General features: G+C 41.1%; 1 protein-coding gene across 13 annotated transcripts in view; it reads right to left on the bottom strand.

The window, feature by feature from the left end:
* Nucleotides 1-7,504: 7,504 nt before the first annotated feature.
* The window catches only part of ZMIZ1 (zinc finger MIZ-type containing 1), a 500,213-nt gene continuing 481,489 nt past the window's right edge, over nt 7,505-26,228 (bottom strand). For 12 of the 13 annotated variants that reach the window (XM_019555666.1, XM_019555671.1, XM_019555670.1 and 9 more), the window contains 4 exons: nt 25,823-26,070; nt 23,042-23,205; nt 15,909-16,157; nt 7,505-12,009 (listed from right to left, as the gene is read on the bottom strand). In XM_019555666.1, coding sequence (XP_019411211.1) covers nt 11,902-12,009; nt 15,909-16,157; nt 23,042-23,205; nt 25,823-26,070 — 769 coding nt within the window. In that variant the 3' untranslated portion in view covers nt 7,505-11,901. The remainder of the gene's footprint in view (nt 12,010-15,908; nt 16,158-23,041; nt 23,206-25,822; nt 26,071-26,228) is intronic. The other variant, XM_019555672.1, reaches the window with a different exon arrangement.

Below are 26,228 nucleotides of genomic sequence, written 5' to 3'. Positions count from 1 at the left end.
AATTGCATCTTCCAACCTTTGGCCGGCTATTAGTTAACTAGGCCTTCAGGCCCACAATCTCTGGAAGGTACAAACTGACAGGAGCTTCTGAGGCCCAGACAGTTGGTATCTGGGGACACTAGCCCCTTGTGCCAGCTGGACTGCTGAAGCAGCCCTAACAAAGAGTGGTCCCTGCAGCAGTCTGGTAGCGAGGGCTGCTGCCTGGCTGTGACCTGCTGTGACCTGTGACAGCATCTGCCCCCTTGGACCTGCGGCCTCATGGCTGCGCAACTGCCAGACCCAGATGGGGACCTCACGGCCACCTATGCTGTGGTATGGGCACTATAGCAAGCCAGCTGCACCTCCAGGCCAGCCATAGGTGACGTGTAGATGGAACACGGTGGGGCATGTGCCACCCCTGACAGGGCTGCTGCTGACACTGTAAACAGCACCTGTGGGAGCTCGCCAACTCCTGCCCCACCAGCAGTGCCAGCGGGAGGACCCCCAGACTTGGGAGGCACCAGTCAGCCATGAGGCCAGCTGCCAGTGGGTCTTGGTTGCAAAGTTGGCCTTCAGGTGGCACTTCTGTCATGTCTTCTGATGTCTCTGCTCTGCCATCTATGCAGTTATCACCCAGATGTGCTCCTTGTGGTGACCTGCTTTGAACTGTTGAAGCATGTTCTCTTGTCCCCAAAGGGCCAGGAGGTCAGCCATCTTGTTTGCCCTTCAGCTGACTCCCCATTGCTGGCCATGGGCAGGTTCCTCTGCCTGGGTCCTGCCACTTACCTCACCATCAGGGATCTTGGTGTTCCTTGTTTAAAAATTGCAAATTCTCTCATTAAAATACCCAAAATCTGTGTTCTTCCATGACTAAAATGAAACACCTCTATATCTACAGAGATTAGTTGGGCAATGTTTTGTTGATATATTTACAATTTTAAAGCAATTTGGAAGCCCACCACTGCCTTTATCATCATAATAAAAACAAATGCTAAATATCTATACATATGGCATTTGCTTTTGGTTTTTTTTTATCATAGAAATGATCAGAGCTGCTTCTACCCCCTTCACTTACCAGGATGTGGGGTGCTGAGCAACACTGTGCCTGTTCCCTGCCCCTGCCCCTCGCTCCTGAGTTGCAGACCCCCATTAGCTTCCTCCCAGCAGCAACTCCATCTCTGCACCAAGACATGAGTGCAGCTGCAGCTGTCCCAACCACTGCTTTGTGGCTCTAAGCAGTGCCAGCCCTTGCTATTCTGCTCCCCTCACCTGTGCCCAGGCCCCTGAGATCCCCATGCAGTTCCTGGGAAGCTGCTGACTGGAGCTTAGGGACTGGGCTGGGGAAGGCCCTTCCCTTCCAGGCTGGCCTCCCCCTGTACAGGCTGCTCTAGGGGGGAAGAGGGGCTCTAAGCCTGGCTCTGGTGGCCTCTCCTACATGGAGCACTCCCCCATCCCTGACCCCCATCTCCTTCTCTCACACACTCCTGCTGCCACCTCCATCCCTATCCCTGCCCATCACACCCCACAAGTGGTTCTTGGGACCAGGAGTGCCTCCAGGCTGGGGCCACATGTGGGCATGGAACAGGGCTGCAGTGAAGCAGTTACCCCTGCAGCTGCGGCTCCCACTAGCAGGTCCTGTCCTGTCCTGTCCTGTCTGGTGGCTGGGTATGCTGGGTGTAGGGTTTGTGGGGGTGGGGTTTGCGGGGGAATGTAGGGCTTGTACGGGAGTTTTGGGTGGTGTGGGGTTTGGGAGGGGTGGGTCCTGAGACCGGGTGCCAGCAGGCTGGACTGTCACCCTGTACTACATGCAACCCCTGGTCTCACGCGGCACTGCTACACATCCAGGGGTCTCTGCCAAGAGCGCCTTGACAGCTGCTGCTGGTGCCGGGGTGGCTGTGCACCATGTGGGGGACGGGCAAGGGACCCACCTCTCTTGAGTATTCTCCCCGTCCACACCCAGTCCCCCCACCAACCTACAATCCCGCTTATCCTCATGTTCCTACTTACCTAGGACAGAGCCTGAGTCCGATCCAACACTGCAGCCTTGCCCTGCTCCTAGTTGCTCCAGCATGCTGAGGCACCGTGCTGGAGCAGCAGGGACATGTGGCAGCCATAGAAACACTCTGAGTCTGGCCATGTGCTAAAGTGTCTCCCTGGAGGACCTAGCCTCTGGTTGCCTCAAGGCATGCTCTGGGACCAAAATGTGCTGCTTTTCCCCAGTGGATTATTTTTTGATACTGTGATTTCCTGGTACCAAATTTAGAGTCCGCGCTGCATATTTGCAGTGCAGGGAACATTTTTTCATTCCCAGCGTGCCTCTTGTGGCATCTCAAACTGCTTTTGAGGTCCTGCAACAGGCACATGCTCACTCATATGAATGTGGCCAATGAGGAAACTATTCAAGGCTTAATTTTTTCAGTGTTGTTTGCAAACTGGAAGCAATATTCCCTGATATGATGTGGATAAATAGTGGATGATCAAACATCTTGCCAAGCCAGGGGTTAAGTCAAAAACATTCCTTGTCTCTCAGAACTTCCTGGAAATTCACTACTTCCATTAACCTCAAAGGGATTTAAAAAAAAAAAAAAAAAAGCCTTTGAGATCATAGGATCATAACAAAGTAGAGCTGGAAGTGATCTCATGGGGCGTGTCCAGACAAGCGCACATGTATGGTATGCAGTGCCACAGTCCTATCTATGGCACTGAACATGCAATTATTCCCCATGCTATTAATTTGCAGCACCAGGGGGTTTTTTGGGTTTTTTTTGACACAGGGAAATTTGTCCCTGAGGAAATGCATGTGCATGCTTGTCTGGACACAGCCATGAGGTCATCTTGCCTAACCCCCTGCTTTCAAGTACACCCCAACCTCAAACCAAAAGAGAGATGGCCAGCCCACAAGAGAGATAAGCACTCATCTTGAGCCTTTGGTTCATAGCCTGGAACCCAAAATGCAGAAATTACATTGGTCTTGTCAAACTGCCCTGTCTAAAAGATATATAGGTGCTGTGTATGTTACAGCTAAGGCTTTGAATAGGACTGCAATTGGAAATGAGTGAAATGGGAGCTGTGAGTACCTGAAGTAACACATTCCCCTTAATTTCATTAACAGGACATCTTCAGCATTACCAACCAGAACACTAGGATATGTCTTCAGAAAAAAATGAGATTTTTGATGTGGTAAAGGCATGTTTCTTTACATACAGTGTATGAGATGGATGTAGATAGCATATAATTCTTGATACTGAGAAACCCAGTTTAAAGGGAGAATAAGACTGCACCAGCAGAATGCTATAGCATAGTTTAGGTGGAAATCAATTCCAACATAAGGACGTCAGGTGAAATCCTGGACCCGCTGTAGTTAATCAATTCAGGAGAGCCAAGATTTCACTCGTTGACTGGCAGCACAACGATGCTTGGAAGGATGTAAATAGGTATTGAGTGACATCTGACATGCCTAAGCACTGAGGTAGGATGAGACAGAAAGGAATTGGAAAAAGGCTGTAAAAAATTATTAATGCTGTATACAGCAGCAAATATTTAAAAAAAGCATGAAAATAATGGATTAAAACCATTAAAAAATAATCAGGAGGCAAAGCAGGAGCAATTAGACAATGCATTAGAATATGCAGGAGAAAGGAAGAAAAGGAAAAGCAACGAGTGATATATCTTATAGTAAAATGGATTTCTATTGTATGAAAGAAATTGTCTTATCCTAAGAGCCAAAATGGTCTCCAAAGAATGCAGAACCATGCTTGTTATCTAAGGGCAGTGCAGGCATTTACATATATATACTATCATTATCTTTAATAAGACATACAACACCTAAAAGTCCCTCTACACCATCATTAAACATTCCCCTTAAATAATTATAGCACATTTTAAAAATAAATAGTAATTGGACAGAAAACGGGGAGGTTTACACATATTAGAGGAGGTTAATGTTTTTACCAAACAAAGTATTGCCTGAACATGACTACTTTCAGTGGACTTAAAAAGCAAAAGAAACCTGCCTTAGAACTTTTTCTAAAAAGATTTTGAGAAGATTAATAGAAAAATACAAAAAGTCAATCTAAAACATCCCAAAATGATTATCTGACTTTTTCGCTTCCTGAAAACTGGTTTTAATTGAACCAAAATTTTGATAATGATTTCAATATGAGTTTTAAAAAACAGTTTACAACAAAATGAAGGCTAGAACCCTAAAACATGTAAAAGAACTCTGAAATTTCAGTCTTTTTAGGGTGGGATTCTTTTTATTTGGTTTAAAAAAAAACAATATAGAAAGCTAAACAAACACTACCACCACAACACAAGATTTTTGGAAGGAAAAAAATATGCAATACTATGCAATTAGAAATATGAGGTAGTCCAACAACTGGCTACTCAGGAAGAACGAGATGACTTATGTTCTACAAACAGTACCCAGAAAAAAAGCTTTGGAGTCAGGGGAACTTGATTATTTTTCACTCCATGGATGTATAAAAACTTGTTTGTTTTGCTGATCTAGAGATCATTTAACTTCATACCTCTGGATAAGAATAGCCCAAGCAAAAATTACAAATTTGATGTCAAGTAACATGGAAAGTAATGGGCAAATGAAGTATGTGTATCATATGGGAAACTAGGTAAGGAGGTCATGATTTAATTGGTTAGTCTAATAAGATTTATAAAAGGGACTAGGTTTAACAAGGGTGGTATCCACTAAACAGTAAATATGGTGGGAAACCATTGACTAAGAGCAGCCAGATTAACTCAGGGAGTTAACTCAAGGAGTTAGGTAAACTATGAGAGAAGGGATGAACTATGTGATCACGCAAATCATTATGAGACGTATCAAGAGCGTGTTGAAGTCCTTCAGGGGCCATGAAAGAATTGCCCTGCCCCTCCCTTTTATATAATATTGTGTAATTGCTCAGGTTCATTAATGGTTACTTTTATATTCATCTAAAGTATTTTGTATAATGATGAATACAAGATACCAGACTAGAAGAATCAAAGGTCATCCCTAATGGGGCATATCCTCTGTATCTGAGATGTTTGAGAAGGACTGCATGTGGTTAGTAGATTGACACAAGGACATACAGTAGAAGTAACATCCTAAGTAGGATCTCAATGATACAGAAAATGAAAAGCTATAATAAGGTGACATTTTAGTCATAATTCAAAATTCAGGAAAGACAGCCAAGTGTATAAGACAGAGAGCTGACAATGAGAGTCAGAAGGACTTGGCTACATTCAGAACACAGACAGGTTAGCATGTTTTTACTTGCAGAACAATGTCGAAAACCAGCACCCAAAACATTAAAAAAAGGACTATATTCAAGAAGAGAAATACCAGGGAGGCACTGAAGGAAAATGAAACAATACTACTCACTACCCTAATCACATAAGGCATCGCTTTCACGCATCTCTGCCCTGCTTTCTGCCTGGCTTCAGACTAACATGTCTAACTACCTTGGAGTTTCATTATTGGTCATTCTACCTTTTTCAACAGATGGGAGGAAGTTGGTTGGAACCATACACATTTATTTGTATTACTATAGAACCTAGGTCTTCCAGTCATTGATCAGCACCCCAGTGTATTAGGCAACAGGCACTGTCCAAACACAGACCAAAAACATGTTCCCTACCCTGTAAATCTAAAGCAGGGGTTGGCAACTTTTCAGCGATGGCAGGCTAAATTAACAAAGCTAAATTCAAAAGCAGACTGACTGCCGTTTGTGGCCCAGTTGTGTCTACTCCTGCCTCTGAATGCCTCTGATTCCGTTGCCATCAGGCTGAATCTGGCCTATGGGCCATAGGTTGCTGACCCCTGGTCTAAAGAGATCAGGTCACCTTTTCATAAAAAGGCTGTATGTTAGAAGGCCAAGGAAAACTCTAACAACAAAAATTCAAGGATCTTTGATAGAGAGAACCTAGGTCTCTTACTTTAGCATCTGAATACCTTTTCTGAGCTACTGGGAAGTATTTGGCAATGAGAAAAGTTTGAAGCTATATAAGAATGAATTATATTTTAAAATGAGAATATTAATAAATGGTAAGCTCATAATGCAGCAGTTGAATGAATGATACATAGAATAAACTGTTCATCTGCATAAAAGGAAAAATTACTATTAACAAGATACAGAAGAAATACTTATTGTGATTTTAATCAGGTACCCTAATGGAGATGATCCACCTGTACAAATTTTCTTAAGAACATCCCTTGAGCTTTTCATACCATCCTCATAATGGTGTAGCAATTTTTGGCATGGTGTATAATGTTGCATGAGACTTGATGGAATTTTCCAGGAAAATGAAAACAAGAAAACAACTACTCATTATTTGCTGGAATGAGAGGGAGACCCAGAGCAAAGGTAGATGCTTGTTCTGTATTAATTTTTTGGTGACCATCCAATTTAACTCAGCTATTTTACTTTATTATGTGAGAGCTCTCAGAGGAGTACTGCTGACAGCACACTAGAGATTAAGGGCTTAAAAAAAAAAAAAAAAAATATCAATGGTCAGATTCTGGGAAGAGCCTCAAACCACATCTGATTATTATATGCCTAACAAATGTATATTTGCAAGCAAAACTAAGGGTTCGTCTCTACAAGGAGTTTTCAGGTATAGATATTTCAGAGTAAAGCCATATGGTAGGCATTATGGAAAAATGCTGCTTGGATTAATGCGCTCTGAAAGTAGATTAAAGTTAAGCGTGTACATGATACCCTTATTCTGGAATAATTGAGTCCATACATTGAGTTATTCAGATAGCTGTTCTTGAAAAACTCCATGTTAAGACAAGTTGCTGCTATTTGTACCTGCAATAGGTAGCCCTGAACCTGCAAGGACTTTGGCATCTCTTATTATTGCATACATAATCTCACTGAGTTTATTCAGTGTACAGAAATGTATGCTTCAGCCATGAATTTGGCAGGATTTGGGTCAGAAAGGATGTATTTTAAGAGCAGGCTGTACATTTTTAACTATGGGAAGTTAAAAAAAAAATCTGATTCCAATTTTCTTACCAAATCACTCATTTTATTTTAATTAGAGTTTCTGATTTAACCAAAAATATTAGAACGCCTGGGGATTAAAAACAAAGACAAAATTAACAAGCTGCTGTGTTAGATGTTTAATCCTTCCATTAAAACCTATTCTCCACAAGAAAGAATAGACAATAGCCTCTCATTATAGAACACACACATTTCAACACAAGAGACAACCCTTCCTGCTGTTATTTCCCAATGCTGTAAACAGATTTCATTTCAAAATATAAACAGCAAGGTTAGGGATAAATTCTACTCTGGCAGCTTTTGTTTGCAGTCTGGTACCCATCCGAAAATCTATGTCCATCCTATTTTCCATCTTCCACACCCTAGTTCATCCCTTGTTGCCCTTCTGTATCCCAGTCCACTTCCCCATATATTTCCATTGTGTAGTATAATCATTTTCAAATGAACGTACAAAGTGGATTTCTTCTGTTGGTTTAAAACAAAAGGATTTCAAATTTACAAAGCAGGTGCCAATTAGCCAAACCTTAATTTTTGCAAATTTATTTAGGAAAAAAAATAACATGAGCAAATGAGAATACTTCAGTGTTACAACAGAGTATATAAATGTCTAGCAATAGTCAAATAATTTGATCTTTAAATACAAAATAACCACATGAACACCTAATATACAGGTTTCATCTGAATACATATTTATTAGATAAATATTAGGTTGTCACATCATCTAACTACATACAGTTTTGCAAGACTAAAAATCACAATTATTTTTTTCTGACCAGTTTAAAGTATGAAATGATTGCATTGTACTGTACATACAATGTACAAACAAGGACAATGGCCATTTTTGCATGTTACTTCAGATTGTACTTCTTTTTTTTTTTAATTCTCTTCTGATCGTGATATCAAAAATTGTACAAAGTATGAATTTGGTTACAATTTTTTTAATCCCCTTATTTTCTTCATTATTTCTGTAGCACCCTAAAAATACACAGGTGATAGACTAGTACACATAAGCTAGATATTACATGTAGGTAAAACAAAACAAAACAAGGGGTCAGAGTATATTACAGAAGTGAAAGTGAAACAAATGCTGAGACTTCACAAACGCTAACAAACAGGATTCATTTTCCACATAAGATGGAGCTTCAAGCTTTTTTTTCCCTGTGAAATAAAAACAATGCACATTCCAAGGAAAATGAATGCATTTCTGTTAACATGTCTCTATTTGTCATTTACATATGTACAGCTGTCCCTTGAGTCTCCACTGCAGACATTGGCGTGTATCTGTCAGTCCTATAATAATGTCTTGGCAGCAGAACTGTAGATCTCTGTGGGTTCTTTCCCAGATGAGCTTCCAAAGGGGAACAATTTTAAAAAAATAAACAAAATATAATAAAAACACTACTGGGAATTTCATATCATAATTGAGTTTTAAAGGAAAATGACTGTGATTATCCTATTTGGTAGGTCTTTCTCTACATTTTAACACATTATGGCAGTGAAAAGATTAAAAGTTAATTACATTTTCATTTAAAAGCTTTTCCATGCTGAATCCCCTGTACAGTACCTGATTTTAACTGACAGAGAGTCTTGAAACTGTCTCAAATGTTCGACAGTCGGGTGATGGCTAAGAACCATATTGTATTACTGTCTTAGAAAGCAAATATTCCCATAGACTTAAAACATCAACTGCAAAAAGGTCTGTTTTAATTCTCCGCTATTACTGTTCAAAGTAAATGCAAAAACCACCCATAACATGTTGCTATTCTCTGTGGGTTTTGTCCCTTTATGCTTTCCAACAGGAATACTATAGCAGAAGATCAATCCTTAATACATCTGATCTGAAATGAATATTTGTTCTTAAATAGAAGAATCTTTTCAGGTTGCAAATTTAGTCAGCTGCTCGAACAACAATGGGGTGAAGCAATTTAATAGAACCAGACTAGAATCCGAGCAACCAGTTCCAGCTCATAGCAAGAAGCATTCTTTATTCCAAGATCTATGGCTAAAAAAAAAATCCCTAAGGGCAATACATTGTCAGTTTATCATTATCTGCCCATGCAAATGACTTAAACACCTATATAAATGATCCAGCAAAATACAGGGGAAAACTACTACAGTAAAATGGCTACAAAACACATTTGTTACTGAAGAATGGTCTTTCCTACCAGTTGTGTGATCATAGCACCACACCACAACCATGTCACCGTGTATTATAAAGGTATCATTAATATTGTGTAGAGATTCTCTACTGGCTGTCAATTCTACATAAGAAAAAAGACAATTCGAAGCAGAACAAACATAACGTATTGTTTCCCTCCCCTTCCCCCCCACCAACATCCCCAAGTGTTAGAGAGCTCCAGTTTCAAAGACCAGAATGCCAATAGAGTGATATAAATATTGTACCTTATAGACTTGCTGCTTGCCATAGTGCACATTTACTTGTTCAAACAGCTGGTGCTAGCTGTTCTGTTGACTGAGACAAACTGGCCCGATACCTGTCATTACCAGCCCACAATCAGCCACACACAGTCAATGAACATTTTACTTTTGCCCCAAGCAATCACCTAGTATCCTGTTTGCATGACAGAGCTGGACCCTGATTGTCCAGGTACTGCATGATGTATCAATTCATTTGAGAAATGGATAAGAAGGTTGGGCTAATTTATCAAAGGAAAAAAAATGCTCCCTTATTCTGTTAAAGAACCCTCGTTATTTTTTTTAAAAAAAGGACCCATATTTTTCTTCAGACAAGGTATTTAAAAACACCAGCAAAAGTATAACCAGATCATGAAAATGTTGAATATTATCAAAGACAATACTAAAATATTCACAAAGATATTTACAATAGCAATTCTTAAAATAATTGATTTTGCATAATGAACAGCGCCTTTTTAAAAAAAACTCGAAACAGGAAAAATATAAGTGTGGGAACATCTCTACATAAAATGTTTGACAGATTCAATACTTCTACTGGAAAATAAAAGAACTAAACTGCCATTTCCTTTAATATCTACAGCAAGGTGCTGCTGACTAGCATATATATATCACGATGCATGTACAGCAGCAGTGGGAAATTTTAACAAAAAGAATTTACAAAAATGACTTTGGTGAGGAAAGCAAATCCAGAACTGTAAGCACATGGCATGCCATTTACATCGCAAACTAAAGGAGGGGGAGAATTACCTATTCAAAGAGACAAGAACAACAGTAACAACAAAAAACCCAACATTATTCTGTCTGGCACTTAAGTTGAAAACTTATAGTTGAGCACGAATAAGGACATATTGGATTGGAGTTGGGATGAGGAAATGGGTTGGACAAATTTGTCTTAGTAACAAAGAAAACAAGAACTGTACAGTGGGCAAAAGCTGAAATGTCGCACCACAAGGGCAAAGTTGGCACACATGCACTTCTTACACAGCTACTGTACATAATTTATAAGAGAGAGACGAAAGAGAGAGAGAGAGAGAGAGAGAGAGAGAGAGTGCACACAAAAATGGGCACAGAAGCAATAGGAAGCTCATGCAGGAGAAGCAACCACACGAGGAGCACAGATCACAGGGGCAAGACAGTGATTGTGGCACTGGGTCTGCCAAGGGCAGTAGTAACATACCAAAAATTACTTATTTTCCCCATGCCCATCCTTGGTGAACAAACGTCCTGGCAGCTCAAGAGTTAAAATAAAGGAAGAAGAAAAGTAAACGGCAAAACTATATGTAACAGTCTTGAAAACAAAACATAAAGCAAAACAAGAGAAGCTCTAAGGTGTCTGTCCAATTCCAGTGCCCCTTTCAAGTTGATTATTAATAAGAATATGCTGTTAGTGATGTTACAGTGCTTTTTGATTTTCCTTCACCCAGCTCATCTCACTATGCATTGTGCAGTACAGAAAACCAAATGATACAGAGGCTGAGGAATCTGAAGGCTCTGGGTGATAATCAAGAACATTTTGGTTTGCACTACCCCTGCCCCTTGTATGGATATATGGCAAATATATATATATATATATATATATGTGTATATATATAAAATAAATCTCAACAGTTGGATATTAATGCAGCCACAAATGGCAGTGATTTGAAACCAAAACCAGCAAAAAGAAAAAAAATAAAGAGAAAAGTTGCTTCCTCCTCCCCCCATTAAGTCTGTGCATTTGAGCAGAGGAATCGTTTGCAAATGAGCATGGAAGATTCCTGCATTTCATAAACCCAAACACACACTGGCTGCAGCCTGGAGATTCACAGGACTCCTCTACTGAAGACAAAACATTAGCTAACCAGAAGTCTCCCTTTGATGCCGTTTGTGTTTCTTCCCTACCCTTGACATTTTATTGTACAATTTGTGCTTTTTGGTGTTTTATGTGGTTTTGTTTGTTTGTTTGTATTGTTTTGTTTTCCTTTGTGTGTGTGGCCAATACAATTTGTCCAACACAAATCTGCAATTGGGGAAAGTGGAGAAAGGTAAGTGGGTAGAAGGGAGATACAGTTTTAAAAAAAATGGAAGAACAGTCGTTGGAAGGACATTCTGAGACTGGTCAATTAAGACAGTTCCATTTTGTTGCCTTTTCCTCTCTTGCCAAGATTGGTTTTTGCCAGGATACTTCACACTATGTGTATCACAGAACTCTCTCTCTATGGGATTAACAAAGAATGGGGTTTCCAATAGCTGCACAATTGTCTATGCTTTGTTGTGATGCTTAGCAGAAGTCTGAGATCACCACATTTGTTTATTTTTTCCTCCCGTTGCTTTCACAGTCCGTGACGCTGACAAAAACAGTTCGGAGATGAAGAAAGCAGGGAGTGCACCATTGATCACAGTCGTGAGTTTGTTTTATCTTCTGTGGAAAGGGAGTGTTAAGATCCTTGTTGTGCAGCCACACATGTGTGAACAAGTGAGAGGGATGGGGGAAATACACATGATTTCAGTTATTCTCAAAGAGAGAAAGAAGGTCGTCATTGCTATTGCTTGGCAAGTCAGGAGGATCCAGGTACGAAAGCAGCTCATCTGGATTTGTGAGTTCTGGAAGCAGCTACAAAATATAAAGATAAAAGGAAAATTACAGGTAACAGAAATGCGTTGGTAGAACAAGGGACTAAAACCTGTCTGCTCCTGGAAACTGACTTTCATGTGTATATATTGGAATAGATCCAAAGATGTGATGCACACAAAACTCATTCAGGTAGTGTAGCATCAAGATTTTATGGTCACTTAATTGGGAAAACCTGTATAACCCACTTTTGCCAAGAGAATTTCAGTCATCCCAGTATCGTGTCATTTACAATTTCATAGCCAACCACACCATCACAAATTCCGTACGAAGAGAAAAGTGAGTTTATTACATGGATTTCAATTTATTCCCTGGTTGGTGTTGGTTTCAAAGGTTGTTCTTGACCACTTCCTCATATGCAACATTCACAAAAAGCATATGTAAAACTAAAAATCCAATGTGCACTGATTTTGATCATCATTTAAACGAAAGCTTTAAGTAGACAAAATAGCATTTCCTGGGAAAGGTGAATCATCAGCAGTTTATGGTGCGACTCAGACCAAGTTAAGGGCTCAGGGGTATGATACCCCCATGTGGCAGTAGAGTATATTCCCTAATAACTAACTTTTGGAGAGTACTTGCAGAAATATTTTCTAATTATATTCCCACTGCCAAACTGCTTCATATATTCTTGTTCCAAATTTCATTCAGCACCCTTTTGATCTGACACATATGGGGGAATCCTAACTTCTGTTTCATAGCCAGAGACATTTTCCACATCTAATGGTTTATTCTACATCTAATGGTTTATTGAAAAGCAAAAAATGTTGCATGAAAAATTGGGAAGGAAAAAGGGATCTGTAATAAGTATGTTTTGTTCTCTCACTGACAAGATTAAAACAATATGGACAACTTTAGCACATGTATCAGCAGTGAGATGGACACCTTTCCAATTGCTGTGTGTTTTCAAGTCTTGTAAAACTAAAAAGTATACTTTACAATACTGCAACTACTATACTAACATTAGGTGAATGCTAGGCAAGTGTAGATGGAGAGGCATCAGCTTTCATAAGTAACAACCTGCTCTGTCAGATATGGGACCTAATGAAGTAGATTGGCCTATGAAAGCTCATGCTTCTTGGAACCAGTTAGCGTCTAAGGCTGTGGCCACACATGGTGCAGACATCTGGTTCCCCAGGGAAAACTAGCAGTGGCACACCATGCACCACCATTAGTTGTCCCCAGGGAACACCTGTGCCACGCGCACTTTGGAGCACGGCAAGATACCCTGGGAGTGGTAGATGAGACTGGGGCCAGCACTTGGCTGACCCTAGCAGCCTTACCTGAGATCCTGGGGGCCTCCTGGGGCTGCAGCAGTGGCAATTCTGCTGCAAAGAGCCTGGCTGGTAGCCGCAGTGTGACTCTGGGTGGCCCGGCTCTGCTTTTGAGTGGCATACGCTGCCCTTTTTCTCCACAAACTTTTTTGACCCCTGGATATCAAAAAAACCCTTGCAGTACAGAGAACATCTGAATGTGTCGTTTGTGGCACTGCAGACATGCCACTCTGCCTTGCCTTCCACCTGGCTTCAGACTAACACGGCTAAGCACCACTATACTAACATTAGGAATGTTATTCCTGTGAAAAAGCAGGTCAGTTCCCTAATTTCAATCAGGTAAATGCATCTTTAAATACATTTATAAGGAAATGTAAGTGACATTTTTAATTAAAAGACATATGAACACTGTCCCTTCTATTTGCTTTTAAAAATATGATGGTGGGAATTTAAAAAAAGCTGAATTTCACAGAAGTAACTTTTCTTAAAAGTTATTTTTTCCAAGACCATGCATTACACTTAGGAACATGCTATTATTCTGGACTAAAGAGATGGAGCACTTATATTCCATCCTTTCACATACTATTAATTTTTTTTTAATACAATACTACATAAAGGCACACTCTCCCAAAACTGTGGCCCATTGGTCAAAGTACTGTACAAGGAAAAATATAGCTCTTGTCCTTGAGATCTTACAGTTCAATTTATTGTAAAGAATTAATGCAATTAATCTCTGAGTCTCATTGCTTCATATGCTTTTTGAAAATCTGGGTAGTTAAAGTCTCCAGACAATTTTTTTCAAGTTTGGGGATACGTTTAAATAAACCTACAATGGTAAAAAAACTAGTGAATTTGATTAAAGGTGGCCAAAATGAACCAGTGATGCCTTTAGTCCACAGTGACTTACTGTAAATGTAGTCTTTGATTAGATAATTTTGCCACTTAGTGGATAATTTGACCTGCTAGCTGAGCTTGTAAAAAGAGGGAAGGTTTCTGAAAATTAGAATATCATCTAGGCAGCTGGAGAACATCAGAAAAGATCTTCAGAGACATTCTTATGTGCTGGGAATCATTGTAAGTTGCAGTGGAAAAGTAAGAGTAATTTGCCTAGCAATGAGTAGACAATGCCAGACATCTGTTGCACATTTTGAAACTTGCTTCTGATACACTAATAATGTCACATGCCATTTTTATCCAATCCTCACTTCACATGTTCACTAAAAGCTAAGCCCATTACAAAGTGTTCCTCAGTAATTAATTTCTGCCTATGTTCTAAAGAACTCTTTTCACATTTTACTGTACTTGTCTTATCAACTAAGAACATTTTGCATTCCTTTCATAAAGCCACTCTGATTTGACGAGTGATAACTATGTGCTCAGTATATTATGCTAGATACCCAGATATTAGTCTGCATACAATTTAGGTACTGGAAAATGAACGCCTATTTCAAAAGAGTACCGTTACTTAAATGTTTGTGTGACCTATTAATGATATTTCAGTGGGGTCTCTAAGGATTCAGTTCTGAAGCTGCCACTCAAGTTGCAGTCCCTTAATGATTTCCATGCACGCTTATTGGATACTAACCCACTCAAAGCATTTTATACGTAGTAGTTCAAGAACGGTTTGGTTCCTCCAGTCTGCCCTGATCTTGCCTCTCTCCCCTTTTTTGTAAGGTTATTTAAAGGCTGGTATATGGCATAGAAGAGTCAAGTGTGTGTGAATAATAAAACACATGTGTAAGTCTGCAGCACCCCTGTGAATATTTCTTAAAAGTTACAATCACCAAGAATTATGAGCACGGGAGCAAATTATTCAAAACCAAATCAAATCCTCCCACTATAAAATTTAAATTTGAAGAAGTGGTGCTTTTTTATTAGAAAAGTGTATGGAGACAGAGAAACTGACACAAGAGGATTCAGTCACAAGCTCCCTTAAGTGAACCAGGAGAACAGTAAGTGGGAAAAGGCATTCCTTTAGCTTACTCCTTTCCATGGACCATCTGCCAAGTTTGTCTGTGTATGGTGGAGGAGGAATAGCTTCTGCAGGGCTGCTATTGTACAGATATTGGCACAGCCCTAATGCTACACCAGCTAGAAGGGAGAGGGATGGTAAACTATGCCAGTTTGGTGCAAACCATAAGCAAAGGGAAGCAGGGACCAAATTGCAATTTGCTCAGTTACAAATTCAGGCCCTGGTCTGAATCATAAGATTCCCTTCCCTGCCCCTTGTTCAGGAGAACTTCAGGATCCCGTAATATTCAGGCTCACCAGTCAAAAGAAAGAAAGAAAGAAAGAAAAAAGGAAAGAAAGAAAGATGCTTAAATGCCGCACTCTCTCTTGAGAAAAGCTTGCTTGAATGAAAACACCCATGCTAGAAAAGATATGGCTTGAGTGTCATGCAGCTGCTTAAAACGTAAAGGTTTTCTCAGCAAGCCACGAGTGCCTGTCATCTCAGCTTCAGTGATTAAGTTCATGTAACAAAGCATGAAACGATGACATGTGCTGCGAAAGCTGCTTCCCTCTCCCTCTCCTTCCTCCCCCCCGCAACCTCTCAGAAACGTAAAGCACAGTCTAAGGCAGGCAGATGATAGTATGACACAGACTTACATCCAGTGAGGGCTCCGGCATGTCAGATGCTCCCTGTCCACCAGCCTGACCTTCTAAGGCTGAGGAGGGGTTAAAGGTCAGGTCACTGTGTGGATGGTTGCTAGAAGCGGCCTGTGGTGGCTGCCGGGACTGCTGGGTAGGAGGACCACTGTGATGTAATGGCTGCCCTGACTGGCTGCTGGGGTGAGGTACGTGCAAACCTTGCTGCATGGAACTATGGGATTGATCAGTGCTGCCAGGATGAGGGATCTGCGAAGGAGGAAAAAAAGCAGGAAAAGAAAGTGAGGCCACGACTTACAGTGGTCAAGGTGTCTGAAGAAAATGAAACTCCATAACTGAATGTTAAAACAAACAAAAAAAAGCAATCAGAAAAGAGAATCCCATATCCCGATATTAGAGGAAATGTTTGTCTCTTTAAAGGTCATTAGCAAAGGGGAAAAATACACTGGATTTGTGCAGGGTTTTGTTGCTTTACCATGATGTGCAAAAGAAGGCATGAAAAAAGCAGCCATCTTCTCTTTTTTTGGATCTGTAATTCAGGTGTAAATAACCCTAGTAGTGTTTTCCCTGAACACCTATGGATGAGCAGAAAAACAGTTGCATTATGACATTAGTGAAATTATTCAAGGGAGACCTGATTAACTCTGAAGATACATTATTTTTATTCAGACACTATTCAGATTTTTGTTGACATTTCACTCCAGTCTTGGAGGAGAGTGGCGTTTGATTAAAAAAATACCTGTCAAAAGAGCTGTCTTTGTTAGGGATTGAACATCTCCAGCTGAGGGCTGAGAAAGTTCCCCATTCATATCTGAGGCCTCTAATAAAAATAGGTAAAGACTTGCCAGCCTTGATATTTTTATGGGAGGAAAACCTCCCCAAACCAAACAAATGCTCAATACATTGTTATTATGGGAGAACTTTTCAGTTTTCCTTTCACATCACAGAGAAGCATGTAAGGGCATAAGCCCAATACTTCCTTCCTTTACAGCTGCTTACAGAAATAACCCACTGCCCACCCCCCCAAATGGCACTTTAAACTCCATGCACTGAGCCCAGAGCATGCCCAGAAGAGACATCAAGTTAGTTGGACCCGGCTCGCCCAACGTCTGTATAGATCGGAAGCTTCAGTGGGACTTTTATGGCACTTTTCTCTAATAGCTCATAGAATCAGCTTTAGCTAAAAGCGCCAAAAAGCCCCACTGAGGATCCCAACCTGTACAGATGCTGCAGAGCTGAGTTGAACTAACACGCTGCTTCTTCTGGTAAAGCACTTTTTCCCTGCATGTCTGTCAGTGCCCTACATGTCACTTTTAATCCTGAAACATACTTTAGAACTTGACCTTGAAGTCATGAGAAAAAAAGTGCATGGCTGTTCATAAAGCCAGTGTCCTCACACTAATTGGGTAAATGGATGAGCAAATGTGAACAATGTCTACATACTGCCACAAAGTAGAGCTGAAATAAAAGAGCAGAGACAAACAATAACAGCATGAAAATAACCCAACACAAACCAACAAAAGCCAGCAAAGAAAACACTATGTCAGAAGTGACCCTTTCACTGCAAAGAGCATGGTCAGACTACCTAGTCTTAACATTTACTTTTGGAAAGTAAAAGGGAGTTATTCTAAAACCTAATATGAAAAGAAAAGCTAATCTTAATATAAATGTTTTTACAACAGTCATTGAATTGAAAACGGTCATTTTTTATTCAATCATATCTGTGCTTCTGAAAATGAAAATACAGTGACGGCCCCATGGACATTTACATAGAAGTCTTTTTTCCAATCTCTTTATGAAATAAACAGCAGTGAAAGAGGGTGTAACTGTAATCACAACTGCGAAACTATAATTTCCATGTAGGCCTCTTCATATTGTCAGGACATAAGGGAATTGAGAAAGATAGGAGTAAACCCTCTCCCTTTTAGCATGGATCCAGTTATACCAGTCTGAGGGTGCACTATGCCATACAGCTTTTCCCAAATGGGAAGACAAGTACAAAGGCTATGCACCATACAGTACACAAATCTCACAACAGCTATGTGTAAGTGTAGAGAAACTGAACAGTAGTTATAGCTATTTAAATGCTTTGACTTCCCTATTAATTTGTTGAAGAAATGTCCAATAGAAAGTGTGGAAATGTAAACAATTTTTAAAAACAGTTAAAGTTGTGCTGAGAAACTGTGAAAGGAGTTTTCCCTTCTCTTCCCACAAAATGATTATTCTGGAGGTGTCTGGTTAATTTATACAATTTGAACCCAAAAAACCCTTCTGACATTTGACTTGACTAGTCAAATTAGCATTTTGGTCCCTGAAGTATTTGTCAGTTAGGTGGTAATTGTTCATTATGACATCAAGTGATAAAGATTCCAAAAAACCAGCATTATAATCCATTGTCTAGCTTTACATCTGATTGCTGATTATAGAGTAAACTGTTTTCTCAGGCATCTTTGTTCATGCTCCTCTTATCATATTTTGAAGACACTAATTCTCATTATAATGCAAAGTCTAAAAAAGGTGCAGCTTGAGTGTACAGCAAAGACTGCTGAGACCACCAATTCTCTTGGGTTTTGGTATTCCTATAATGTAAGCACTCCAGAAAATAGACATTTAAGAGCTGTGGGGATACAACTCTATTGACTACTTAATGGTACCACAGTGCTGACATGATGTATAAAAGTGTGAGTTCTACATACTAAATGTGCCAGCTGTGGCCTAATAATCCTCTGACCTCAGTGGTAATCTGACTGTAGAAAAAAAGGCAATGAAGGTTAATCCACCACCCTTGTTTCTATCTCACTGCAGAGCCTCAAATTACTGCTGAATATACTTAGTAATATGTATCATAGTTATAGTTTTCCAATATGGGTGCTCACTAAGATCCTATAACACTAAAAACTCATTTCCTTTCTTGTAGCCATATGCCAGATCTTGGATTTATTTTTCTCTTCTTCTTACATGGGTGGAACATCATTGTTGATGAATGATATTTCTAAAAACCCAATTCATTATTGCTAAAACCTACTGTCAGAATCTCTCTCTCATTTGCCACATTTCCTGAAACACTTGGTGTGATCAGTCTTCTCTACTCAGCCCTATGTGAAGGCTGCTCCCTGCTGTCCAAGATGAAACTATTTACAATATCTTTGGAAACATCAGGTGTTCGTCTATGTCAGATCTCGAACACTGAGCTAAGCTATCAGTCTGATCTAGAAGCAAGAAAGCACTAGCACAGGGGTAGGCAAAATACAGCATGCCAAGCACTTCCCTCCGGCCTGCAAACCCCCTTCAAAACCCAGGTAATGGCGGCTGCCTCTCTAAAAGCATCCAGCAGCAGCACCTCAGGCTGTTTACTTGGGTTCTGGTTGTGAGGCAACCAACTCTGACCTCAGCCTGCCCCAGCTGGCCTCTCCCTGCCCTGGCTCAAGCCACGTTTGCAGCTTGAGGGGGCGGGGGGGCTGGGCCAGAACCTGTGGCGCCAGTGAAGGGAAACAGTGTCTGGGCCGGGTTCTGCTTTGGTAAGCCCAGGCAAGTGGCTGCAGGCTCTCCCCATGCCGTGCCGTGCTTCTCGGGCTGCGTGGGGTTGGACTGGGCCCATACTGGGGAGGGGACGCAGCAGCTGGGCCGCAGCTCCAGCCCAGTCAGCATGAGGAAGGAGAGGTGGTGGCAGAGCCATGTGCCGCTCAGGGTGGGACGAGCCCAGCTGGAGTGGCAGGGGCTCAGCTGCATTTTCCCCCTACCTGCGCTAGTTAGTCCCAAACGACACACGGCTCCGCTGCCACTTTTGCTGGCTGGTGCCAACCCAGCCGGGCTTGTCCCATCCAGAGCAGCATGTGGCTGAAGCCGACTTCCCACATGGTGCTGGGGATGGGACAAGCCTGGCCGGGTTGGCACCGGCCAGCAGAAGCTACAGTGGAGCCGTGTGCTGCTCTGGACTGACCGGCACAGGTAGGGAGAAAATGCAGCTGAGCCCCTGCCACTCCAGCCAGGCTTGTCCCCCCGTCCCGAGCAGCACATGGCTCTGCCGCCGCTTCTGCTGGCTGGTGCAGACCTCTTCGGGCTCCTCCCATCCCCAGCAACATGTGGGAAGCCAGCTTCAGCCGCATGCTGCTCCAGATGGGATGGACCCAGCCGGGTCAGCGCTGGCCAGGAAAAGCGGCATGCAGCTAAAGTCGGCTTCCCATGCTCTGCTGGGAATGGGAGGAACCCGGCCGGGTTGGCACCGGCCAACAGAAGCGGCGGCAGAGCCACATGCCACGTGGGATGGGATGAGCCCAGCCAGACTGGTAGGGATGGGTCAGGGTCAGGTCATGCTGGCACCAGTGATGGGTAGGGGGGCTGGCCCGCTTTTAATGCCTGGAGCCTGGTGGGGTGGGCTGGGTCTTTGCTTGTGGGAGGGTCAGGTTCCAAGGCCACCTCTCCAAAAAGAGTACTTCCAGAGGCAAGGGGAGGGACTTCCAGTGGCAAAGGTCCAGCGTTAGGGGGCAGGACTTCCGGTCCCAAGAGGGCGACCGGGGGTGGGGCAACTGAAGGGGCGGGGCTACCCATGCAGCTCTCAACAGCTTGCTGAAACTCATCAAGCAGCATCCCTCCACCCAAAATAATTGCCCGCCCCTGAACTAGCACAATATTTACAAGAATGGGAGTAAGTTCTTGTAGTGCTAAGGTGGTGGATACCTACTGAGCTACTGAACATGTTGGCTACTGAGCTTCCTTCGACCTCAGTGGGAAAGTTGGAGGTGGACAAAGGAGCAGCCTTAGATTATGTTTCTATAATGGAGATATGTACTGTATAGTAGAGTAAAAACAAAAATAAATGAATAAAGAGGTAAAGGTAAACAAAACATGCTATGCATTAACCTGTTTTATATTAATATTCCTGTTATCATGCATTGTGTTGTGCAGTTATATAAAGATAGTGGTGTCCTATTCACAGAAAATTTAGCTATGCAACTCAAGAGTTGGTGCAATAGAATACAGTTACCAATAAGTTGTCGATTTACATAGTTGTTGTTCACATTTATATAGTCTTGTTCACTTTCTACAGCAAAGATTTATTTTTAAGGTAGGAGAGAGGAAAGATAGAAAGATACCTAAAGACAAATAGAGGGATGAAAATGGACACTTTATAATAGTAATAATAATAGTAGCTGAAGCAGGCTCCTAACAAAACCTCTTCACGTGAAATTATCTGAAGACTTTGGGGCCAGATTCTCACAATCAATCTGATTTCGTTGTGCAATTCAGTCAGGGCAACGTAGCTGCAAAATAGCCATAACTTGTCAACTGAGCATTTCCCTGGTGGGCAGGAAGGAACCATCAGATGATATATACCAGGAACTACTGACTGCTACTTCTGTCTCTGCAGGAGCACAGGGAGCACATCATGGTGAGGAATGGGTGGAGCAAAGGTCTACAGGTAGAGACACAATTTACTAAATCAATGTCAGTGCTGTCCCACTGGCCCATAAAATCTAACAACTGCAAAATAGGGCTCCCATTACCCCTTTACTCTTCTGGAGGAAGCAGAGGCTGGAGAGAATTTTGCCCTTAATATTTTCTCTAAGTAGTACAGCTTATAGAAGGCAATACAACTTTTCAGCTCCTCACTCATATCTTAAGCAGATAATCTGCCATTTGTCTTGTGAAATTTCATTTGCCCAGCTACAAGAGCAGTAACACTGCTTAACTCTGATGAAGGCAAACTGCACCGACTGACTTATGACTTGTTTGAAGTGCTCTCTAGCTGGAGGCAAAGCAGAAGTCTCTGCACCCTTGATTTTGAAGGCATAGTTGGTTTGCTTGGATGGTTGTTGCTGGTAGCAAATGCTCACTGTACTTTATTTTAGTACCACGCAGTTGACTCAGATGCAGATACCATGGACTGCTCACCAAGCTGGGTGCAGAGAGTTTGTCAAACTAATTTTCTTGTATGCCTTGAATTACTGCATACTAACTTACAGTGCACAAAGTCACTTGTGATTTCTGGACCACTTCTCTAAAACCAGCCTTTTCCTATAACCTTCTTGGCTTTCCGACACATTCTAAGTGCCCTTTGCACCGTTTCCTTTGTGAACGCCTTCTTATTCCCTACTGACCTAAAAACCTGCTACAAGAGACGGTGAATGAGTAGAGCAATCTGAGGCAGCTACCACCTCACATCTTTATTATATACTGCAACTGTGCTTCCTAATAGTCATTAAAGACATAGCACAGATGACTTGTCAAGTTAAATGTTCTTCCATTCCATCTAACACAGTGCCAGATGTTATACAGCCCCTGTCTTGTTATTTAAACAAACATAAAAGGGGATATATATATATAGTTCTATAATTAAAATAGATGACTAGTCAAGCCTGAAAAGCTAAATGCTGCTGGTAGGTTTTCTACTGACTGTTGCTGCAGTAGTGTATTTTCTGGATATAAAATTCTGCACATAAAATGCAGTGTTCTGAGATAAACAACCTTCCTCTGACCTATGGTCCTAACTGTCCACTTAAGACCTGAGGATCATGTATTTTTAAAACCTCTTAACAACTGAATGCTATCAGAGCAGGGTTGGCATCTATCCTTGAAAACCAAACAGTCTGTCTATCACCATCTAAGCTACTATTCTAGCTTACTACAGACTAGTTTATGGGCTGTTTAAAGAGACCCTCAATTTACCCTGGGCAAGACGTAATGTCACAATGTTTTGATGTAAACTTTTGTCCCGACGGATGATTGTTCAGGAGGCTCCACTCCTGTTTTGAAGCAAGTCAGTGCTATGCTTTATGTGATACTCTGTTGAGTCTGGGTAGTCACAGATCCTCTTGGTCTAGGAAATGAGACCTAGATGTGCCGCTACAAAGCATTGTGATTAACACTAATGTCCAGGGTCACACTACCTCTTTCAGATAAACAACCTTAAGTGACAACTCCAAAAGCTCAAACCTGCTGCCTCCCTTACCCCAAAATCAAACCCTAAAAGAAAAGCACTTTGGACCCTATTTTCTAGATCTATCCTATTTCAGGAACTGTCATAGAAGAATCCACTACAAGACAAGAGCACCTCACAATCAAGATACAGATTCCTCCATTGCTCCTTAACCCAAGAATTAAAAAAGGGAAGATCAGGCTTTAACTTTACTTACAGATTCCTGCATGGGGTGGCTGAGAGGCTTGTCAAGAGCTGCCATGCTGCTTGGCATGTCTGGAGGGTGGGACAGCTGTGGCCCATGCATGAAGTCATTCATGGAAGTTCCACCAGGATTCCCATGAGGGAAATCAAAATTGCCATGACCTTGGTAACTGTTACCTAAGAAGCAAAGAAAGGAATTATTATGAAAGGGACTCTACTTTCTCTCACTGCTCTCAGCAAAGATCCTTGTAAAAAAAGCCCCAGTATGCCATCATAGTGTGCTGAATTGATTTGAATGTTTATTGTGGAATACCACAGCATTTTGTTCTGTGTCACTAAATGAAGCAGAAGGGAAAAAAATTAGAGCAGTCTCATAAATACGTGTTGCCATTAAAGGGTTAACTTTTATCAAGCAATGCCATGTTCAATTCCTATTCAGTTTGTAAAAAGGAACTGTAGTAGTAGAGATATATTCATATAGTAACTTGAAAACTATTGGTATTTTAAACAGCAACCACTTTGACTCACCACATTAGCTTAGGAAAGGAGAATAGCAATATACAGCTGAAAAATATAGGCCCCAAAGAATATTCACTTCTTGGGACACCGGATCACCATGGCTGGCATCTTAAGTTTAAATGTATACTGTGGCATTTGTTTCTTTCACAAGCATTATAGAAAGCACCCTACAAAATACCATGTTAGCTACTGTCTAACAGTGATCACAGGTTCATGATGAGGGTTATTGACTAGGCTACATAAAGAAGTAACTGCAGCACCAGGTCACTATGGCTTCTATTTTACCCTTTGTTTGGTGTGATGATGTAGTTTCAATTATGATTAACAGAGAAGAGACCTCATATGTTGACTCAACCCTATACTATTGTGGTCTTTGTTTTCAAAAAACCCAATCAAACTCATTCAGTTTTTGGAAAATAGGCATTAATAACTTCTAGCTGTTGTGTAGGGCCTGGGTTACATTCATATTACATAAAATATATGTCGGTTTAAAAGAAAAATGCCAGTAACAAAAATGAGTTGTCAGTAAAAATTTTCCAGGATGTCAGTAAAAAAAAATTTCTTGGGTTGGCAACACTGCCAAGTCACATAGTTTACTGACATGAACAGTAGGAACTGAACTAAAGCTACCAAGGTATTTCACATAAACCACTGAAAGGGATTATACTGAGCTCTCAAATAAAAGAACAGATTTGGAGCTTGTCTGGAGAGGCTGCAGTTTGTTAGCTGAAGTAGTGCAGCTTTAACTGTTCAAGTCAAGCAGGGAGTTTGACAAACTGAAGCATCTGCATCATTTGCTTTTCAGCACAGCTCATGTTAAGCAGAAGTTTAATCTCAGAGGAATGGAAGTCATTAGCCATGTAAGAGTATTTCTCAAAGAAGTTGGGACTTTGATCTATCATGTAAATACTGTAGAGCCTTGCTAATTCTCACTTTCCTAATCTGCAAACCGGATAAGTCTCACAGAACATAGCTGGTCTCACCCCACTTCTCAGGAAAGATTTAATGGCAGGGGAGCTGGAGTGAGGTTTTGCGTTACAAAGGCTTTGTTATATTTACAAATTATGCTGCTGTATGCTTACTGCTACACTGAAAAGTACTGTAATAAATAATTACAACTAAACCACCCATGTCAAAGTAGTAGTAGTAATAGTAGTAGTAGTAGTAGTAGTAATACTTTGTTCTTCTGCAGGGCTTTTTACCAGAGGACATTAAATGCTTTTAAGTACTAAGCTTCACTGAATGTCTGTGTGTTGAGTGAAGAAGTGGGGCAATTTGCCCAAGATGTCATAGTCAATCAGTGGAAGAGAGGGAAACAAAACCTGGTATAAATGACTTCGCTTTCATGCTACAAAATTTCCCCTATATGAAATGAATAAAATGCATCTTATGATACAGGACCATTGCTGTTGTTACAATGTTCTGCTCACCTACTTGAAAACCCAAATATTTTCTTGATTTGATATTGGTCTCAAGCATTGGACCAAATTAACTATATTGTGCACATAATCTTTATTTTCTTTCCAAAACATCTACAAGAAGCATTGTAAACATCATGTAAATTAGTTGGGGATTCTGATGGTATGAAGAACTGGCCCTTTTTGAGAGAGAACTAGTGCAAAAGTAACAGTCTCTAGTTTCAGAATAATTTCTTCAGAATTGTCACTATAATTTAGTCAGTCTCAATATACCAGTTGCTTGAATACATACTTCTTCGGCCAGTATTCAATTTAGTGTTTCCTGAATGGGAACATATAAGTGGAAGAGAAGACAGCAGGCAGTGAAATTCTAAATCTGACCTCCTAAAGTAAAAATGTTCCTGTGGTTGAGGGCAATGCAGTCTACTTTCTGTCTCTGCACCCAAGAATGACCCATAATGAGTCTAGCCACTGGTGAAGCTTACGTGGATGTTGCTATAGGCTCAATATGCATTGTCTGATAGCCACGCCCTTTGCAGCAAGTGAGCTGCTGTTGAGGAAGGAAAGATGACGTACAAAAAAGAAAGATGAAGATACTGTTTTTGAGCATGACAGAAGCAGACACAGGAGCATCTGGTATTTTGTCTACTATAGGAAGCACAGGAGCACTTCAGAAAAATATGGTTGAGACTCAGGCTTTACTAAACAGAGTGGCCTCCTTAATAAAAATCTCTATAATGATAGGTCTGTTAAGGAGTTTCAGACTTGTGGCTGTGTATTTTTTCCTGCTCAGGGACTCTCCAACACAATAGTACTCATAGATTGCACTGCTACCCACATGAAAGCATTAAACCAACCTTGGTTACCATACTCAGTGGAGTTGTTGCCCCCTGGAGGTGGTGGGAGGGATGGGTAAGGAGAAGGACCAGGACCCAAAGCTGCAATCATCTCCATCACATTTGGCATGATCATCTGGCTGGGACTCATGGTTTTAAATCTTTTGGAAGGAATGCCATCTGGATCATCTTTGATGTGAATGTCTGACTTTATAGGGACCGGCCTCCAACTGCATGTTGGATCAATGGTAACCTCCTCAAACTCAGAGCTGGAAGACATGAGAAAACATACATTACTGGCATTTCTTTGGTATCAGTTTTGCAAAACTTACTATATTCTAGTAAGCTATATTCTAACTACAGTTTCTAGTTGCCTCAGAACAAAACAATCTCAAAGTCTTTCCCTTGTGATGTGAGTTGAGAGGAT

Source organism: Crocodylus porosus, unplaced genomic scaffold (genome assembly GCF_001723895.1).
Source record: "Crocodylus porosus isolate Cpor-Errol unplaced genomic scaffold, CroPor_comp1, whole genome shotgun sequence".
NCBI classification, from domain to species: domain Eukaryota; kingdom Metazoa; phylum Chordata; order Crocodylia; family Crocodylidae; genus Crocodylus; species Crocodylus porosus.
The sequence above is the reverse complement of the archived record's forward strand: the minus strand, read 5'-3'. Positions and strand labels throughout refer to the sequence as shown.